The sequence below is a fragment of the Dromiciops gliroides genome, chromosome 3 (genome assembly GCF_019393635.1).
Source record: "Dromiciops gliroides isolate mDroGli1 chromosome 3, mDroGli1.pri, whole genome shotgun sequence".
Classification (NCBI taxonomy): domain Eukaryota; kingdom Metazoa; phylum Chordata; class Mammalia; order Microbiotheria; family Microbiotheriidae; genus Dromiciops; species Dromiciops gliroides.
In genome coordinates this window covers 450,518,257-450,535,656 of record NC_057863.1, presented here as the reverse complement: position 1 = coordinate 450,535,656, position 17,400 = coordinate 450,518,257, and the positions used below count along the sequence as shown (strand labels likewise).

The window sequence follows — 17,400 nt, the reverse complement described above, 5'->3', positions numbered from 1 at the left end:
AACTCACAGAGTTGTGGTGAAGCTTAGATGAGATAATGTATACACAATGTTGAACAGATTTTAAAGTGCTATATAAGTGGCAGTTACTATTATCCTTGGTGAGACAGTAATTCAGTATTATATTACCAAATATACCAAATAACAAATATACCAAACCAAATATTCCCCTTTCATATGTCAACTCAATAAATAGAATTGATTTAACATAACCAATAAAATGAAACCCATTTACTCTATGCTACATTAGAGTCAAATTAGTGGAATTTGAATTTTAAAATTTCTTTTTAATTGAATTGAATGACCCAATGTCAGTTTACAATGTTCACAATGACTCCTATGTCTCCTATGTTTAATTTCACTTTCTTGAGTGATAGTATTTTCTCTTAATATTGCAAATGATTATGTCTCCTGGACTCTTGGTGGTGTGACAGAATGTATCTTTTATTGACTTTCAGTACTAGGCTCTTATATATGGTTGCTTTCTAATGGCTGTAGGATCTCAGTCTTTTTAAATCTCCCTTAGTTTTTGTTGTTCTTTCTCCCACATATATTTAAAGACAAAAAAAACCCTCCTCATTCCATTCCCCAAACTCTAGTTGGCATGAATAAAATTATGCAATAGGAACAGCCCCCTTTTCAGTACAACTTTAGTGCTAATATTTTATCTTGTTTGATTATGTGTTGGCATCAATTTTCCCCATGAGAATTCTTCTCCAATTATTGTATTATAGAAGAAAAGGAGAAAAAAGAGCACAAGTCTGAGAAACAGGAGATCTTGGTTATTATCAGGTCACCAGATAATTATATAAGCTATAAGAATTAATTAACTTATGGGCCTCATTTTCCTGTATCTGTAAAGTGATGGATTTGGACTAGATGAGCCCTAAAGTTTCTTCCATATCTGAATAGTCTATGGTTTTGCGATATAAGCTTTCCTATTATGGAAAATTTATTAGAAATGTCTCTGTTGTGGATACTGAGGTATGCCATATTGATACTGGTACACAATATACCAGACCTGAAAATGGAAATCAGTTCCTTGCTTAGGTGAGAGCTAGTGTGCAGCAAATTTGTTTACAAGTGGATTAAGTAAAATAATATGATTATAGAGATGAGATATGCATATATTAAGGAAAGTTTAGTCTTTAAACAGAGGACCAGAGATGGCATGGGATGTCAAAGGAAATGGATATAGATACATTACTCCAACCTTTGATTTATGTTAGTGTATGTTAAGGTAGATGATGTAGTGACTATGAACAATTGTTAACCAATAAAGACAATGCTATATATGTCTTGTTTAGTTGGGATACTTCAAAGTGTCACACTGTACAGAACTAGACACCCGTTTTAATCACTGGCTATAACTCTTCCTCAAGAAGAAAACAAAAAATAGTCTATTAGCCCTACAGCTTACATAATTGGCAATATTTCAGTGACCACACTGTGAAGTAACATGAGGCATCTGCAAAGGACAGCTCTGTACCTGCCTTTCCACAAAACATATGTCTTCTTAGCCACATATAATGATATAAGAACAGAAATGAATGAGCTACAGCTCTCTGAAGGTACATGTATGAATGACTGTTTCAGTAAATGAATGAAGTAAAATTTTCACTCTATTGTGAACTCTTTCATGAAGAAGGTGCTGAAAAATGCCTATTGACTGGTTGGGTGATTGAACCAATTCTAAAATAAGACTCTGGATCTAATAATCAGGGTTTTCATTAACTCAAGCCATGGCACCAAACCTAAATAGTTGTCTCTTCATTATAGATAATAGTAGTTGTTTAACTGTAGAATTACCTGTCTTATCTACTCTGCTATTCTCTCCTTATTCCCAGAACTTCTTTCCTAATTGCTACAACTTATTTTTTTAAATTAATTGCACAAATGTGTTGATGTAAATAGTCCTAGGCACACACACTACAATTTCTCCTGAACAGCATGGCATAAATTGATTTAATATCAACCATAATTTTTTCTGTAAACAAAATTGTAAAAGAGATTCAGATTACTTACATCAACAATCAAGAAATCCAGCCAGCACCAGGCATTCGTGAAATATGTTTGAAATCCATAAGCCACCCATTTTAGAAGCATTTCCAGAATGAAGATATAAGTGAAGACCTTGTCAGCGTATTCCAACATTGTTTTAATGGTCTTTCGTTGTTCAATGTAAATGTCTTCAAAAGCCTGTGAACCATAAGATTTTTTTGGACTATTTATATCCTCTAAGTGTTATGCAAGACTGTTCAGTACACTGTTATCCCCAAAATGGAGCCTGATAGACACTGAATAATGATGAAAACTACCTTATAGTTCAAAAGGACATAATAGAAAATGAGCCAGGAAAAAATGAGCAGGGGGATTTTAGTCTCTCCACCAATTTCTCTAAGTACATTTCCTTTTGTTTACTTGCTTCTAATATAGCTCTTACTATATTTCAAATGATCCTTACAAAATGCAACTGAAGTGGGGCAGCTAGGTGGCACAGTGGATAGAGCACCAGCCCTGGATTCAGGAGGAGCTGATTTCAAAAGCGGCCTCAGACACTTAACACTTATGAGCTGTATGACCCTGGGCAAGTCACTTAACCCCAATTGCCTCACTAAAACAAAAAAACAAAAAAACGCAACTGCAGTAAAGAGAATTGAGCTTATAGTTTGATCAGGAACTTTACTTCCTAGGAATGGAGGTATTATAGATTATTTCTAAGGTCATTTCTAACCCTAGCATTCCATGATTATATTAATGACCAAAAGAGCTGGTTTTGGATTTTTTTCTGCAAAGATTAAATTGATTAGACATTTAAAAAGCTGAACAGAATTTATGATACTCTATGCATGATTATTTGCAGAAGATGGAATGATAGTTTATGTTGAATATAACATTCTATTGGGCTATCTCTTTAAAAAAAATGAGAAAAAGTAGTCTGTCTAAACATCTGTTAGATAAACATGATGAGAAATTCCATCTGGCCATCTGATTTGTTTGATTTGTTCTGTACTAAATTCTCCATTATTTCATCCCTTAAATGGCAAACTCTGCAGGGTATGGTTGTTTCCTCTACTATGATTCTGAAATACATTGTAGACTTACAGCATTTTAGCAGAAAAATAAATTTGATCAAAGCCTATTTATTCACAGTGACATGCATTTCACTTACTAGAGCACCGCTGCTAAGTAGGATCATAAAGACAATAAATGTCTCGAACCAGTTGTGTTCAACGATGCTGTAGCAGGTTTTCCTGAGATTCCACCAGATTTTTCCTTTGCCTTCTTCTGTACTTACTTGACAAAATGGGAACTTTTTGATGCAGCCTGAAAATGTGTTATTTGAGTATGATACATTAAAAAAGGACAACCTCTTATTCTTGCTAGTTTTTTTTAAGGAGTTAATAATACATGCATGTGACCTTATACATTTATACACAGAAATGAATACTTAGAATAGTATTAACATGAGTTAACATGAGAAACCTGCTAGTGGTCATCAACCTACCTATTTGTCACTGTTGCTACTAAAAGCATTTTTATAAAAAGCCTATGGCTGAACAAAGGGCAGATCACCTCTCAAATAGCAACACCTCAAACCACATTGAGCTGCACAGCTCATGATTATCAACAGCTTGGGTCATGTGGGAGAAAAGTCAAGTACATCCCTAAAGGAAAGGTACCCCGTGTTCAATGTGGGTCTTTCCTACTGCTGCCATTTAAATTCTTATAGGGTCTTTTGGGCATACAGTAGGTACTTAATAGATGTTTGTAGACTTTTTAAAGCTTCAGCTTCAATTCTCTTTAGATCATATACAGGGTGGGCCATGAAGTCATGAAGGAGTTTCGATATTTAATAACTCCTTTATTTTTGTTTTTAATTTATAATACCACATATATAGACTATATAGGGAATATATATAGGAAATAAAGAACAACTAATTTTTTAAGTTATTAAAACATCAGACCCCTTCATGACTTTTGACCCTGTACTTACCTTGCCATTTAGAATTCATAAAACTATAGTGTTAAGAATTCAAGGCTACAAACTGTATATTGGACCACATGGTGATTTCCCAGGTATGGTAAATATCCAGTGAGGACCATCTCTTTACCAATGAAGGCTGGCTCCTTCTCTGCAACTTAGGCCTAGAGAGCTGCCTACAGTGACATGTCCATGTTCACATAATCAGTATGTGTCAGAAGAAAGGCTTGAACCCATCTCTTCAACCAGGTTTTTTTTATAGCACCATGCTGTGATATGTAATTTGTATATATAATATGTATATGTACAAAGTGTACAGCCCATTATCAACTTCCCTAAGCATCTTCCTTTCCAGGTGGTCCTTTTGATTTGATCACACTGATGAATATGTATTACTGTCAGCTTCCTGTAGTCATGCATCATCCTTTCTTTACAAATATTTATCTTATACATTCAATACTACTCCCTATCTGTGACACTACTTGTTTAATCAAATTAAGAAACATGTTTTAAAGACCTACTAAGTCCATTGTGAAAAATATTACTAGTGGGGGCAGCTAGGTAGCACAGTGGATAAAACACCAGCCCTGGATTCAGGAGGAACTGAGTTCAAATTTGGTCCCTGACATTTGACACTTACTAGCTGTGTGACCCTGAGCAAGTCACTTAACCCTCATTGCCCTGCCAAAGACAAAAAAATATTATTAGTAGCATGATTATTTTTGCTCCTGTCAATTTAGACCTCTGGCCTATTACAAATTATTTTTATAAGTAATTTTCAGGGAATAGTGGATGAAGAGTTAGTCTTGAAGGCAGGAAGACCTGTGTTCAAATTCTGCCATTGACCCATATTGGCTATGTGAATCTAGGCAAGTCACTTAACCTTTCAGAGCTCATAGGCAACTCTATTAAAATACAAGTTGTTGAGTAGCCAACATGCAGTCACAGAGAGTGTTTTCTCACCTGGGAGTTCCCTATACTAAGGAAATCACAGGTTTTGTCCCTATACATTATGTATTATTTTTGTATCCTCTTTAAGGCCTAGGCTCGTGTTTTGCCCATTCTAAGCACTTCATAAATGAATCAGTTCTGGGGCAGCTACATGGCGCAGTGGATAGGGCACCGGCCCTGGATTCAGGAATACCTGAGTTCGAATCCGGCCTCAGACATTTAACACTTAACTAGCTGTGTGACCCTGGGCAAGTCATTTAACCCCAATTGCCTCACCAAAAAATAAAAAAAATAAATGAATCAGTTCTAAATAACTTAATAATTTCCTTCATGACCACTGGTAGGATTTTAGGGCACTCTCTCATACTATTCAGGCAGCATATGTAGACTGACTTCTTGGAAAAGAACACATGGACCTTTCTAATTAAAAGACACTTGCAATCAAAGTGCCTTCTTCATTTCCTCTAAGTATTTCTTGTAAATGTGGTTCTTTCCAGAACAGTTAGCATGCTGAAGAAAACTATAATTGATTGTATTAACTAAAATGCCTCACCTTCAGTAAAACAGGCTTCTGGTTCAAGGTCTTCTTCCGGTTCAATTTCTGCTTGTTCACCTTCTCTGGGAGGGGCAACATCAACTGTGCTGCCTTCAGATGAACTGGATGCATTTAATTTCTGAAAACAAAATCCCATAAGCAAAGTTTTTTTCCTCTTTGCTTAGTGTATCTGGAACATTCTTGTCATAAGACAAATTATAGTGGTCTACAAGTTATTAGGATAACCCAAAAAATGTACTATGACCTTTAAGATAACTAGGGTTCTAATAATGTGATTACTGACCTGATCCCTATATGATGTGAGAAACTAAAGATGATTTTGTTTAGATGTGGTCAATATGAAAAAAGAAGTACCAATTATTTTTAGAAACTTTACTTGTATTAGGCTCCACATTAAAATTTTCTATTGTAAAGACCAAATCAAGTGCAATCTGATAAAAATTTGGCATGCTACTACCATTACTGATTGCATTTATTAAATATGTATTATATCAAGCCAGTTTCTACATTTGAAATTACAAATAGTTGGGGGAAAAGAATATGACCAGTTGCTACTAAGCACTGTCCATGTGTCTAGAATTTTAGAAAGGAAGAGTAGCCTATTCACATTAGTCATCATCATATTTCAACTTTGAGCTGTTTCTTTCCCTGGCTCGTTTATTTTTCCTTTTACTTTAAGATGGCTCATGAATTTTGTTTTGAAGAGCTGGATAATTACCAAAGAATGTTGAATGAAATTGACATTTCATCCCATGAGGAAGTTTCAAAAAAATTATGCTGAATCTAATCAGGGGAACATTCTGAGTTCAATATGTAATCAGATTATGAACACCTACATCAAATTATTGTAATGTGTTATGTGGCTAGAAGAAACATATTTAATGTTACAGGCATTTATTAAGTGCTTTGAGATCACCCTCTTGAACATATTACAGAATGAAACATTTAAATTGATGCAAACACATGAAGCAGAATAGAGATTTGGAGATGCAAAGCTTTTTCAATGAATATATTGTCTGGAAATATTAATCATGATAAAATTCTCCCACAACTTCAGTAAGATTAAAAAAGGTCTAAGAGGGTTAATATAGCTTACAAAAGTGCCTGAATTGTTTTCCAGATGTAGCCTAAGTAATGGGGATATTGGGTGCCATGTGCATAGCCCATTGGAATTATAATGCAGATGCACTTTCATATTTCAGACTATATATAAATTAAACATAGCAGGCAGGTTGGAGGTAGGGTAGTATAGGGAATCTATAGCATGGCATTGAATTCAGGAAGACCTGGGCTCCAGGATGACGGGTAGGCAAGTCACATAAGCTCTCAATGTCCCAGCCAATACTTCTATGACTTTAAGTTACAGATGAGACTCTGATCATTATTGATGGAGGAAGTATCCACACTGAGAATTTCCACCTACTAAGAAAAACCACAAATTTGGACTAAGTATGTAGGTTGTTCTTTCGGTAGTACTTCTGGCTAGGTAACAGCAGCCATATCTAAATAAATATATTCTGATGATTAACTTAGGGCAGAATATAACCATAAGAACTTGGGTACCTTGGGTCATTATTATGAAATGCTTACTAAGTGAAGCACCATGAAATGAGAAGATAAGACATCATTATTGCTGATGAGCATGGAAAGGAGCTTCAGTAGATGATTGCAGTAAAGAAATCTCTACAATGGTCTTGGTTCTCACTTACTAAGCAATGTATTTTTGCCCAGCCTGGAGGGGAAAAGCCTCCACTTCTCCTAGAACTCTTCTGCTATCAATTGTCAAGGGGATGATAAGCAGAAGTTTCCTATTTCTCTTTTTAAGAGATAAAGGAAAATAAAATGTTTGATAGAAAATATAGCAGCAGTTAGGTACAATTAGAAAAACTGTTTTTGAGCATAGATAATGAGATAATGTTGTCTTCCCCCCCACCCCCACCCCAGGATGCGTCCATCCCAGTTTTGATGGCTGAGAGTTAGGGTTGTTAACCTTTGGAATCTATAGAAAACCTTTTTCTAGCTATCCCACTTTCCTTCTTGGATCCCTATGGCATTTATAGTCTGTAATTTTTGTTTTTGCATGCTGTTTTATCTCGTTCCATAGCTTTTAATTATCTAATGTGATTAATCTTTTGGAGGGTAAACACCATGTTTCTTACATCTTTTACATCTCCTAGAGTGTTTATAACATATTGGAAACGAGAGTAGACTACTAATTGCCTATTGACTATAATATTACAAATGACTTTACTCTCCTTTTCATATGTGATTATCAAATTCTTAATATAAAACTCCATATAAAGATAAATTGTTACTATACAGTATTGTAGAAATTAGTTAATAAATGTTTTGTATATAAAAGCACTTAGAAGATTTTGATAAGATTAATTTTTTCCTTTTATGAAATATTGACAGATTTCAAATTTTAAAATGGGGAAATATTAATAAGGTCATATACATATATTTAGAGACCTTCAGAAAAGCCTTTTGGTATAGTGGGGAAAGATTTGAACATAGAGCCACAGGGAATGAATTGCAAATCTGGATGTGCTACTTATTACTTGTGGGACCTTGGGCAAGTCACCTAATTCCCCTCAGCTCATCTATAAAATGAGGGGGCTTTATTGACTTCTAAGATCCATTTATCATTTGTTCTCCCATATATCACTTATTTCAATGAAGTTGCATGGAAATCAGCTTTTTACTCTACAGTTACCTGCCATATATAGTTCATTGATACATTAGCATTAAGTGCAACCATTCATTTAATTCAAAGTTCATAAAGGGATGGCATTAATTTTGCTCAGTTCTGTCATACTGTTTCTGAAGTGACACACCTTTTTATGAATGAAAGGGGGGAAAATCTTCCATTTTCACCCCATTCCAATGATCCTCTGGTCCAAATGAGTATAAATCCATTTATAGTAAGGACTTCGTATTATCCTGAAGCCTATGAGATTTACAACTTCCACAGCTTCTTAAGCTCTGCAAAGTAGCTTAAGGAATGGAACAGGAATAGAGCTGCTTCTGCTGAATTACAGGATGAAAGAATTTATGACCAGAGCACCAAACCAAGGCTCCATGTTTCGGCTTATGTTCCTGCATTATTCTGGGTAAAATCATATCCATTTCTCTTTCATGAATTTATAATGGAGATCCTTTAAATATTATAATCAGCAGCGTCTCATTTCTGTATTAGCAATTTAGACACATTTATATTTTAATATCATTATCAAGAAACATCATTGTAATTTTTTTAAATTCCTGTGGTCTATATCAGTGCCTTTAGAAATATAGGTGGGGTAGAATAATCACTCCTAATATAATCATTTCCAAAACTATTGATTTACGTAATTTTCACACTTTAAAATTTTGTTTTTATTATAAAGATGTCAGTTTTCTAGATTCTAGTAACTAGAGGATGCCACAAAGACCTTTTAGTCACTGGAAATGTGGGCCATTTTGCTTCTACTTTGAAAAGAAGCAATAAAGTCTAAAAGATCTTTAAAATAAGTTAAATTTGGTAGAATGATATCCATTTAACCATGATCAAATTCTCACTCTCACAGAGGATAAATTCCTCTTAATGGTACATGTTGTAATAATCCTATCAACATAATTGCTCATCTAATTTAAAAGCAAAATATAGTACAGTGATTGATAAACTTGACAAATAACTAATTCCTGAATGAAGAAACTGAAATATGCCCATGTACTGAGGAACTGTGATTCTCTGATGAAATGACTTTACCAAGTAACTGAAATAAATGTAATTTCTGAAGTACTTGGAAAAGAAAAACAGGTAATAGGCATGATGTAATAGGAAAACTATAACAACAAAGTGCAAGTTCAAACTTGTTTCCTTACACACACACACTCTCTCTCTCTCTTTTTAAATATTATGGTTGAATTTAGATTTCCATCCCTTGTAGACTTTAGTCTGGTCCTACAGAGGTGATGATGACTTATACTCTACAGATACACATTTAAAAAGCATGTTTTTTTTATTTTTAATTTTTTTTAAGGATGCAACATTCTCAAGGCCTGATTCAGCCATGGAAAACATGCCCAGCTCGAGCAGAAGCCCAGTGCAATGCTGTGGAAGCTGCGTACTGAACAAAGAACCATGTTCTCAACATCAAGATGCTAATACATGGAATAATCCAGAAAGTTAAATGTAAGTACTAATTCAAGATATACAATGACATAATTGGCACTAAAATGGGCCACAAATACATAAAAAAACAATCAGACTTCTTTTTTTAATTGTCACATATAGGAATTCCCCTTTATGATGAAATAGCTCTTGCTTTTTAACCAATTCAATGATGAAATTTAATAATACATAAGAGAGAGCAGTGGCCTACTTCCACTGAAATGTACTCACAGTTCATTTATTTTCAATTAGCTACTAAATGTTTGAATTGATGGTTCAGGAGACAAGTTTTTTAAAAAAAGATTCAGCCATTACAGATTATTTTCAGATAAATAATGACATTACTCTAAAACCTTATGTGCTTTGTCTTGCAAATGGTAAAAAAAAAAAAACAAAAAACCCCACAACAACAAAACACCAGCTTTTACACATACACTTCCAATAGGGCCTTAGTCTGATCTTTTGGATTTGTTTATGCATATCTTGACTTTAAATATTGTCACATGCTGTATAGCCAGTGGTGGGTGGAGAACTGCTTCCCTTCTGGCCCCAGGCAGTTAGACCAGGAATAAGCAAATAGCTTTCAGCACCACCTGTGGTCATTCTGACACTATTAAATACAGGAAGAAAGCTACTGAAGCCAGGTCTCACCATCAGAGGTTTCAAATCTGCCTTCCCCCAGTGATCTTCTTTGCACTTATTTTCAGGTTAGGAAGCGATGGAGGTGATAGGCAAATAAAGCTTTTAAGGTTTTTCAGCTGTCATTGCTGAGACCTGAAAACAGTGTGCACAGCACACTCCCTCAGCATTTTGAAGAGCAGGAGATATGAGCACAAAAAAAGCCAAGAGACGAAACATATGCTTGTGATAGTCATCTCGTACACAGATACACACACTTTCATCCACACCAGCCTTTTTTAAGGCACAATAAATTGAAGTACTTGACGATTCCCTTGAGTGTTAGGTCATAAACATTTGTGATTCCAACTGTCATCTTTGCCCATGGATAAGTTGTCTCCATATGAGTTTCTAGAGATGTAACTAGAATAAACTGGGGCCACATTAGGAGAAGGAGAAAATTGGATCTGGATGTGATTTTCATAAGCGACAAAACAAATGACTTAGACAATTCATATGAAAAAGAGCAAAGGGTTTTAGTGGACTGAAGAGGAGTAAATAGCTCAATCTGAATCAGTAGTATAACATGGAAGCCAAAAAAGCTAATGATATTTTAGGCTGCATTAACACAGACATAAAGCAGCTAAGGGGCTCCATAGTGCATAGAGTGCCAAACCTGAAGTCAGTTTGACCGGAGTTCAAATACAACTTCAGGCACTTACTAGCTGTTTGACCCTGGGTAAGTCACTTAACGCCTCTGTTTACCTTAGCTTTGTCATCTGTAAAAGAGGAATGATAGCACCAAACTCCCAGGGTTGTTAAGGATCAAATGAGATTATAATTATAAAGTGTTTAGCACAGGACTGGCACATAGTAAGCACTATATAAATATTATTATCATCATCATTATCTCAAATAGGGAAGATTATACTCCTACTATAGTTGGCCAGACATTATCAGGACCATGATATTCACTTCTAAGTACTACATTTTAAGAAGGATATTTATAAACCAGAGTTAATCTAGAGTCATGTGATATGGGTATCTATTGAAGGAAAATATGATCGATGTAGAAAAAAAAAGCCTAAAGGGGACTTGATGGAGCTGTGTAATAAGATATGCTTTGTCTCCCAAGGGAAAAAAAGTAGGACCAATGAATGGAAGTTAAGAGAGGTACATTTCAGCTTGATCCAAGGAAAAACTTCCTAATTATTAGTTTTGCCTTTCAAAATGGTTGGTTCCCTCTTACTGGAGGTCCCTTCAATTTGATGCCAGATGATTATATTTTAGGGATGGTGTAGAAGGGATTCTTTTTTAGGTTTGGGTTAAGGGTTAAGCTAGATGACTATTAGGATCCCTTCCAGCTCTGAGGTTTTATTACCCTATGGTTCTTTATACTCTAAAAGGACTATAGGAAGCCCAAAACTCTGCACAGGATAGGCATAAGTTTTCAGATTTAGGCAGGCATTTCAGGGCTTCTAGAATTTTTTTTTTATTCTGAAATTCAGAAGAAAAGGCCTCCTTGTTAGAAGCATGTTATTTACATTCTGCAAACGTTAGATGATTATCATTTCTGCTATTGAAAGGAATTATCAGATTTTCCATACTGTGATTTTTTTCAAAAAAGATTCATCTCAAAAAAAGTCAGCACTTAGTGAAAGAAACATTGAATAAATCAACAGGCACTCTATGTCCACTATCCCATTAATTCTGGATTTGTATCACAACACAGCAAACTCAATTATTACTGATTATAAGGAGAGTAGAAATAGATTAATTCCACTGAAAATCCCACTCTCTATTTTAGCAATTAACTTATATTTCCTTCCTTGAAAGGATTTTTCAATAGCCAGAATAACATTCCAGTGACATGATTCAGAATCTCCCTCCCACTGCCTTCACTCTAGTGGAGATTCAAAAAAAAAATAAAAGAAAAAACAATTAAATGAATGAAAGTTGAGCAGCAGGGCAGAAGAAAATTAGTCAAGAAAATCATCCAAGCATCTGAAAAAATCCACAAGTACATAATTGTCTTGGGCATTGACTTTATTTACCCAACAGTTAAAAATAATAAAGACCATAAAGTCCCCAAGCTCCATTTTGCCTCCTCAATTCTAAAGTACAGAATTTAGGAAGAAAATGTAGTGAAATTGATGTGAATTATGGAGGGTCCAAAACAAAAGGTGAGTGTAAAGCGCCAATTACACAAAGGCTGATGATACTCTCCCAACCTCTTTTAATTATTCTGGGATGATCACCATTTCTTGTATATCCAAAACATGATACTTAATCACTTTTCTGATACAACCATGTAACATGCCATTTACTACATAAAATTTCAGGAAAGCCCAAGATATGTGGTGCCCAAATGAATACAGACTATGGCCCTTCAAATCTCAAAAACCCAGATAACCTCTCATTTCATAAAGCATTTCCCAACAGAAATGAAAACAAACTTGTTACTATTTGCAACATATGGTTTGAGGGGATTGCAAATTACATGACTAAAGCATAGTGAATATGGCTACTTAATAACACCCACTAGATTGTTACTGGTTCTCTTTTAGATATATTCCACTTAAAAGAGCTGAATCAAAAAAGGGGAGTGATTTCATTTTTGGAAAATAAACTGGAAGTATATGCTCCATTTATTCCTTTACCTGTATTACATTTAACTGTACTGTCTAGCTTAAATGTGTATTATAAAGCCTACTGAGCATGCAGTCATTAACCTTAAGGATGGCACAGAATGTAGCAAAATTGTGTATAATCTTGGGACAACCCGTCTTGCCTGACCATGCTGTGATGTGAGTTACATGATTCAGCAGAGAGCAGCTGTGCATGTATCTACTGTTTTGCGATGGAGAAGGGAGGGACATAGCTGAGAAGCATGCAGGCCAATCAATATCGATTTTAAAAGTTATTATATATGTAGAACTTGCTTAGGTAACCTTGGTGAATGTGGTGGCACGTGCCTCTGTCTGGTTAATAAGCACCAGAGCTGCATTCTTGATTGCTCCAGCTCGATTTTACCCCTGTGAGAAGTAAGAATGGTAAGTAGTGAAGTTCATGATAGGATATTGCTAGATTTTCCTCTGGAAACTCTACTTCAAATATGATTTTAGAGAAAAGAAACATTTCACATTTTTATCCCCCTTTTACTATCAGGACAGTAAATGAAACCAACAAATTTTTACGATCTAATGAGAGAATTAGCATCAGAACTTTCATACCTCAATCAAAAAGTATAATTAGTGAAATGCCACATAATACCTTAACCATAAGACTTAAACTGGGATAACTACAAAGAAAACTAAAAATCACCACTTTTAAATTTAATTTTTGATATCTATTTCATTAATTCTTACAAAATTTTCCTTAATCATATACCAACTAATTTAACTAAGTTCAGAAAATTATAGCAAAGATTAATATTTTTCCTCTGAAGTTTCAGGGTTTATTTTTTCCTAGCTGCATTAGTAATCAGTTAATTTTTAGTAATAGGAAGCAGAATAAGTGAATGTTAAACTTTTCAGATGCCTTCTAAATTTGCCATTATTTACTGTCTCATCCAAAGCAGAAATGTGTTCCAGTTTTACTAAATGTGTCACTGCTAGTGTATGAATTCTTTACTTAAACACACAAGCCAAAAAGAAAGATTTACTTTCTAAATTAGATACAAGCATTCTTTGTCTCAAAATCCTTAAAAAATAGAATTTTTGTCCTTTACATACACATTACAGGTATGAATAAAAAAGCTAAGCACACAAGGGCCTGTCCCTTCTACCTAGATAAAATTGAATTCATAAATGAGTAATTTCTGAGTATTTCAAGTCAAAGGTGTATTTCATAGGGAAATAAATCTTCTCAGCAATCTAAGAACAAAATACTTTTTACTTTTGTGAATGCAGACATTGGCTTTCCTTGAACTTGCTATCCTTACCACAAAAAATATAGCTCCTTTCCCAAAATACACCATTTCCTATCAATGGCACCATCAATCTTTCAGTCTCCCATGCTAGAAGTCTTGAAGTCATATTTGAATCTTCCTTGTCCTTCATTTCCTAGCTAATCTTATCATTTCTTCTTTCAAGATGTTTTTCAGTCATTTCTCCACATACATTGAACAATTAAGCTATATTCTATAGGTAGAATGAACTTATTCAATGACATCTTGAGAAAGTATAGAGTAGCATAAGAAAAACACTAAGTGGAATGAAAAGTGGATAAGGGTTTGATGACAAGGGAATTATTGAATCCTACCATTGACAGTCTAAATAAACTAGGGAAAGATTCTATCTAAAAAGGGGCAGAACTCTCGAGTAGACCTAAAAATATCTGTGTACTTTAAGCAGGCATAGATATATCCTAAGACTGCACATAATTACAAGGTACTAATATAGCAAAAGCTATGACTAAAAATGGCTACTACCTGTTTGGTTTTTTGTTTGTTTATTTGTTTTTATAAGTTCCTCTTTTTCCTATTTCTAAATTTGGATATTTTCTAAGACTGTCCTTAGTTCTCTTTACCAATTATAGTTATTGTCTTAGTGTGCTAATTATTAATAAATCTCATAGTTTCCATTATCAACTTTATATTGATGATTCATCAACATATATTTGCTGCCTTGATCTCTTATCCAAGTATTCCCACAGTTCTAATTGACTTTGCCACAAATGTCACTTTAAACTCAACATATCTAAAATTGAAACATCTTTCCCTCAAAGTGTTGGCTCCTTTACCGAAAGACATAATTTCCAGTGGTACTACCAAATTTTCAGTCTCCTAAGCTAGATATCTTGGAGTCATTTTCTTCTCCTTCATCTCCTTTTTTCTACAAAATCAAAGGTTATGAAATTTAACAAGGCCTTTCATTTTCTATTGATACCACACTAGCTCAGTTGTTCATCATGACATACTGGATTATTACAATAATTTCTTAGATGATTTCTATACCCCCAGTTTTTTCTCTATTTTAACTTAATTTACATACTGCTGTCAAGGTAACTTCCTAGAGTACCATTTTCATCATATTCCTATACTCAAGAAAATACAAAGATTTCTTCCTGTCCACAATATCAGGTTCAAAGTCTTCTGCCTTGGGGCAGCTAGGTGGCACAGTGGATAGAGCACCGGCCCTGGAGTCAGGAGTACCTGAGTTCAAATCCAGCCTCAGACATTTAACACTTACTAGTTGTGTGACCCTGGGCAAGTCACTTAACCCCAACTGCCTCACTAAAAAAACAAAACAAAACAAAGTCTTCTGCCTAGACTTCAAGGCCATTAATGATCTAACTTCATTATTCTTTTATACTAAGCAGCCTCTACTATAGTTAGCTCAGTTTCACAAGTCTTCCATACATACTATTCTTTCTTTTGTTTCTGTGTTTTTGTTTCTGTTGCTACTCCCTCTTGAAATGTTTTCCTTTCTCCTCTTATGTTATCTATGCCTTACCCATCCTTTAAGTCTCACCTTGCCAATGAAGCATTTTCACACTACTGGTATGGAAATTACATCTTGTACTGAACTTTTCTATCTCCGAATTTCTCTTGCCATTAGAGTCAGTACCTGAATATTTAGCACATTTTTCTCTAATTTTTTCACATGCATGGGTTTTCTTTCCTTAGCCAGATGGTAAGTTTCTTGGGAGCAGAGGAAGTATCATATTCCTCTGTATCAACTAAGCCTAGAAATTTGCTTGTCTATGCTAAATAAATAATTTTGGATTGATGGATGTTTCTTTTTCTTTTCTTTTTAAAGAAATCTAAGCCAGAAGTTAAGGAGCAAATTAGTCCTTAAGCATAAGCAACTACAATTATACTTAATTTTTATTAAGTAGACTCTTATATAATGGGTTCTCATGAAAAAGGATAGGAATAATCAAATACTTTTGCATAATGCTTTAAAGTTTATGAAACACTTTCACATTTGTTATGACATGTGGGCAACTGTGAAATTTCTACAAAATGGCTAGGATGGTAAGAGTTGTAACTTGGTTACTCAGTGTAGTAGGGATTCAGATGTTAGATAATTTGGAATAAAAATCTTATATTCACACTAAAAAAAGCTCTGGTCCCAAAATATAATTAGACAGCATCATGGATCTGATTACTATGTTGGCAATACTAGGCCTACATAGAAAATCTTCAAGTGTTATGACATTTTCTATTGGCATGCTAGTGTATCTTGAAGAAAGATTTGAAGAATTTATAGTTACCTCTAATCCTTGTCCATATAACTAACATTGAATTGCAGAATTGGCAGTATTAATCTTACTATCAGTTGGTCCACCAACTGTATTCTGAATATCCATGTTTGATATTTGCAGTAAAAAGGCAAGAACATATTTATATACATATGAAATAAAGAACTGAAATTGGTTTGAGTTTTCAGGTCTCAGACTAATACTTTTTCAGAGGTCTGATTTCTTGTTCTAATTGTCAAAAAGACAAATAACCTTCACCATTTCTATTTTTTCTTAAAAATGAAAGCACTACTACATATGTTATATCTAAAGATAAAACACCAAGATTCTATATATCAGATGCCATGTTCCATGAATGCCTGAACAATTTTTAGAACTAGTAATAAGAAGACAAGAAGATGAATTCATTCTAATATTCTTTTCCAGTTGATTTAAAATATCAGCTTATTTATCCCATAAACATGCAATACTCACTCAATAGCCCATCCACTTTACAAATATGTGCAGATTGGAAAATTTTAGCTGGTTATCTAATTATCATTACTTTTATTGATGAATGGTTTATTTATGTAGGTTCAGATATAAATAATAATATTAAATCATCTTTTTCACCAAATATATACCAGAACTGATATTATATATCATTGAGTGCATACTTGGAGGAACAGAAATATAATACATAGAATCCCCCCCCAAAAAAAAAATGATGCAGGGGCAGCTAGGTGGCACAATGGATAGAACACTGACCCTGGATTTTGGAGGACCTGAGTTCAAATCCGGCCTCAGACACTTAACACTTACTAGCTGTGTGACCGTAGGCAAGTCACTTAACCCCAATTGCCTCACAAAAATAAAATTAAATAAAATAAATGATGCAGTGCCATGGGGGACAACCATTTTTGGAAGGCCAAATGGAATTTATTGGAAAGA

At 34.4% G+C, this 17,400-nt stretch overlaps 1 protein-coding gene across 1 annotated transcript in view; it reads right to left on the bottom strand.

Moving 5' to 3' along the window:
• SCN3A (sodium voltage-gated channel alpha subunit 3) overlaps positions 1 to 17,400 on the bottom strand; it is a 154,654-nt gene that overhangs the window by 35,970 nt on the left and 101,284 nt on the right. Inside the window, 3 exon segments of the mRNA XM_043992506.1 lie at positions 2,023 to 2,196; positions 3,170 to 3,324; positions 5,487 to 5,607. Coding sequence (XP_043848441.1) covers positions 2,023 to 2,196; positions 3,170 to 3,324; positions 5,487 to 5,607 — 450 coding nt within the window.